The sequence below is a fragment of the Octopus bimaculoides genome, chromosome 11 (assembly GCF_001194135.2).
Source record: "Octopus bimaculoides isolate UCB-OBI-ISO-001 chromosome 11, ASM119413v2, whole genome shotgun sequence".
NCBI lineage: Eukaryota > Metazoa > Mollusca > Cephalopoda > Octopoda > Octopodidae > Octopus > Octopus bimaculoides.
The window spans coordinates 67,055,134-67,058,427 of record NC_068991.1 but is presented as its reverse complement, the minus strand read 5'-3'; the positions used below and the strand labels follow the sequence as shown (position 1 = coordinate 67,058,427).

The following is a 3,294-nucleotide window of genomic DNA, read 5'->3' as shown; positions in this document are numbered from 1 at the left end:
TAAATACCAGGCTTAAACAAAAAATACTAAGTACTAGGGTTGATTTGTTTGACTAGACCCTTCAAGGCAGTGCCCCAGCATGGTCACAGTCTAATTATTATTATAAAAGATGCCTGCTCTAAACTATCAATCTGCTAGAAAAAGCAGCTAAACTTCCCTCAAGTTAGATTCTAGTATCTTAAAAAATGGAAAGGTTTTGCACTTTCTACAGAAAATGTTAATTGAAAAGAAGCATCAACAAAATAATAATAATAATAATGTTTATTTAAGTTTATTTTCCATATTTATCAGTGATACACACCTTCCAAGTGATTATAAACTAACAATTGCCATTTGAGTATGATGTAACCATTAATTCATCAAAACTGAATTAAAAGTCCGCTACTCTAAGCAAAATGTTAGAGAAAATATGTATCAAAATATCTTCATTCAAAACAGCCATCAGTCACTTTCATCTCTCTCATCGGTTTCATTAGGTTTTGCACTCTCACTGTCGTCTCTGTCTTCTTCGTCACTTGTATTCCAATCATACTGCAATAAAAAAGAAACAGAATTAGCAATAAACATTAATTCCTTCAAACTTTAATCTTTGTAGTACCAACCCACCTGACACCACAAATAGCCTTGTTTTGAAGCAGTTTAATCAGAGACCTTCCATCCTAATTTCATGGTAATTTGACAAAATTATTTTACTAGATTCTTTGATATAAAAATTGTTAGGGAAAAAAAAAAAGGGGGGGCAGAAATGCAGTAACTAAAGGGTCAAAGTGATCAGCAACAAAACTCAACATTTTCTTCATTATTTAGATATATATTTTTTAAAAATCTCAACTAATATGACATATAACTTGCTGCACAGTAGCATTGGATAATTTGCATAGTTGGAGCCTGACCACTTGGTTAGTAGACAAGAAGTGGAATATGTGTGATTTGTAATAAGATGTGCAGTGCATGCTTCCAGTGTTGGATATGAGAGAGCTAACAGCAAGTGGAAGAGTTAAAGGAGTAGTAATGAACTCAGAAAAGCAGGGCAGAGAGACATTGAGACAAGAATAACAGGAAGTCTTTGTTGGGGACATTCAAGGGAGTGGGAAGAGTGGATTCTATATAAGCAGAGGCACCATAATTCAGAGGGAAATTGGAATACAGAGTGTAATAAGGGCAGCAGAGAAAGGTTAACCCATTAGTGTTTGCGTTATTCTACCAAAATTAATGCTCTTTTATCCACATTGTTTTGAACTAATTATGCATTATCTTGTAGCTATGAAATTTTGATGAGGTAGCTGTTAATTTTTAAAACAATATTGTAGGGTTGGTGTGAGAGACCAGTTCTGAACATAAAACAGGCAGAATACTTTTGGCCGGATATGGCCGGTTTAAATATAGAAGAATTAGATGGGTGGCTACAATTGTGTATGGAAAGGTCCGGACTGGACCCAAATGTTTGCATTTAACTCAGAATTGTCTAGTAGATTTGTTTCTGATTTCATGTTACTGTTTGTTGTATAGTTTTTTGTGGAGTAAAGAGAAGAGAAAATCTAGTTTTGGAGGACAGTGTCAACTATACCCAGTTCCACCAATATCCTTTAGTATACAGGGGAACGACATATGCAGAGACTGGTCCAGATTATTGCACCCAAGGACCAGGTAACGTTAGACTGTATGATATGCTAGGCCTACCATCCACAAAGATAATTCAAAATAAGATTGCTATGGTATGCTTAAACATAAGAACGGTTACCTTACTAGTCTTATAGAAACTATTTGCATGGGACAATTTCCATTCCAGAAAGCAAGTCTAAAAATCGTTAATAAACATTGAAAATACTCAATATTGTAATTGATTTTCTCGAACAAACAAAAAAGAAATGAAGGGTGAAGAGTTTTCAACTACACAGCAAATGAAACATCAAATTAAACTGATTTGAAAATTATTACCTCTGATCCAGATTCACAGGGCATTGCATCATCTAAGTTCTTCTTAAAATACATTTCTTCATCGGATGAAGCTGTTGAAGAAACAGAATAAGCTTTATTATTATGTTCATTGCATTACGTACAAATAAGCAATGCAGTAAACATAATGGTCCAGTTGTGGTTGGCACTCCGTCGCTTACGACGTCGAGGATACCAGTTGATCCGATCAACAGAACAGCCTGCTTGTGAAATTAACGTGCAAGTGGCTGAGCACTCCACAGACACGTGTACCCTTAACGTAGTTCTCGGGGGATATTCAGTGTGACAAGGCTGACCCTTTGAATTACAGGCACAACAGAAACAGGAAGTAAGAGTGAGAGAAAGTTGTGGTGGAAGAGTACAGCACGGTTCGCCACCATCCCCTGCCGGAGCCTCGTGGAGCTTTTAGGTGTTTTCGCTCAATAAACACTCACAACGCCCAGTCTGGGAATCGAAACCGCGAGTCCGCTGCCCTAACCACTGGGCCATTATGCCTCCACAATGGTCCAGTAATGAAGCTTAAAATACACTGAAGACCGTAACCACCAAGCCACACACCACCATCATTTAACGCCTACCTTCCATGCTGGCATGGGTTGGATGGTTTGACAGGAGCTGGCCAGGTAGAAGCCTATATCAGGCTAGGGTGTGTGTGTTTTGGCATGGTTTTTAAGGCTAGATGCCCTTCCTTAACACCAACCACCCCACAGAGTCGACTGAGTGTTTTTTTTAATGGCACCAGCACAGGCAAGGTCAGTTTTGGCATGGTTTTTACAGCTGGATACCTTTCCAAGTGCCAACCATTTTACAGTGTGTACTGGATGCTTTTTACGTGTCACCAGCACCATACATATGTTGGGCCTCACGGAGGCAATGACTGAGATCTTTGGCATTATGTCATGTTTGAGAAGAAGACCCACCAAGCCAAGCAAAATCGCAGCCGTGGAAGATACAGGTGTCACACAAATGGCACCCATTACACTCTTGGAGTGGCTGGTGTTTGGAAGGGCATCCAGCCATAGAAAACCATGCCAAATCAGACTGGATCCTGGCACAGCTTTCCAGCATGCCAGCTCTGGTCAAACCATCCAATCCATGACAGCATGGACAACAGACATTAAATGATGATGATGATATATATATATATATATATATATTGGGTTGCCCGGAAAGTTTGTGCCGATTTTTAAAGGAAAGAAAAAGGTCAATAAATACTTGCCATTACATTTTTAATCAACCAAATATGAACCATTTTGTTGCACAATGCGTCTCCATCTTTCCTTTAACTTGAAAATACCCTCTTCCCAGAATTGAGGTGGTTTCATGGCAAATAAGTTG

General features: G+C 38.6%; 1 protein-coding gene across 1 annotated transcript in view; it reads right to left on the bottom strand.

Annotated features, from left to right (window-relative positions):
• Positions 1–246: 246 nt before the first annotated feature.
• The window catches only part of LOC106876701 (WD repeat-containing protein 43), a 25,044-nt gene continuing 21,996 nt past the window's right edge, over positions 247–3,294 (bottom strand). Inside the window, exons 16-17 of the mRNA XM_014925362.2 lie at positions 1,939–2,009; positions 247–531 (exon numbers count right to left, since the gene is read on the bottom strand). Of these exons, the coding sequence (XP_014780848.1) occupies positions 442–531; positions 1,939–2,009 (161 nt within the window). The 3' untranslated portion in view covers positions 247–441. The remainder of the gene's footprint in view (positions 532–1,938; positions 2,010–3,294) is intronic.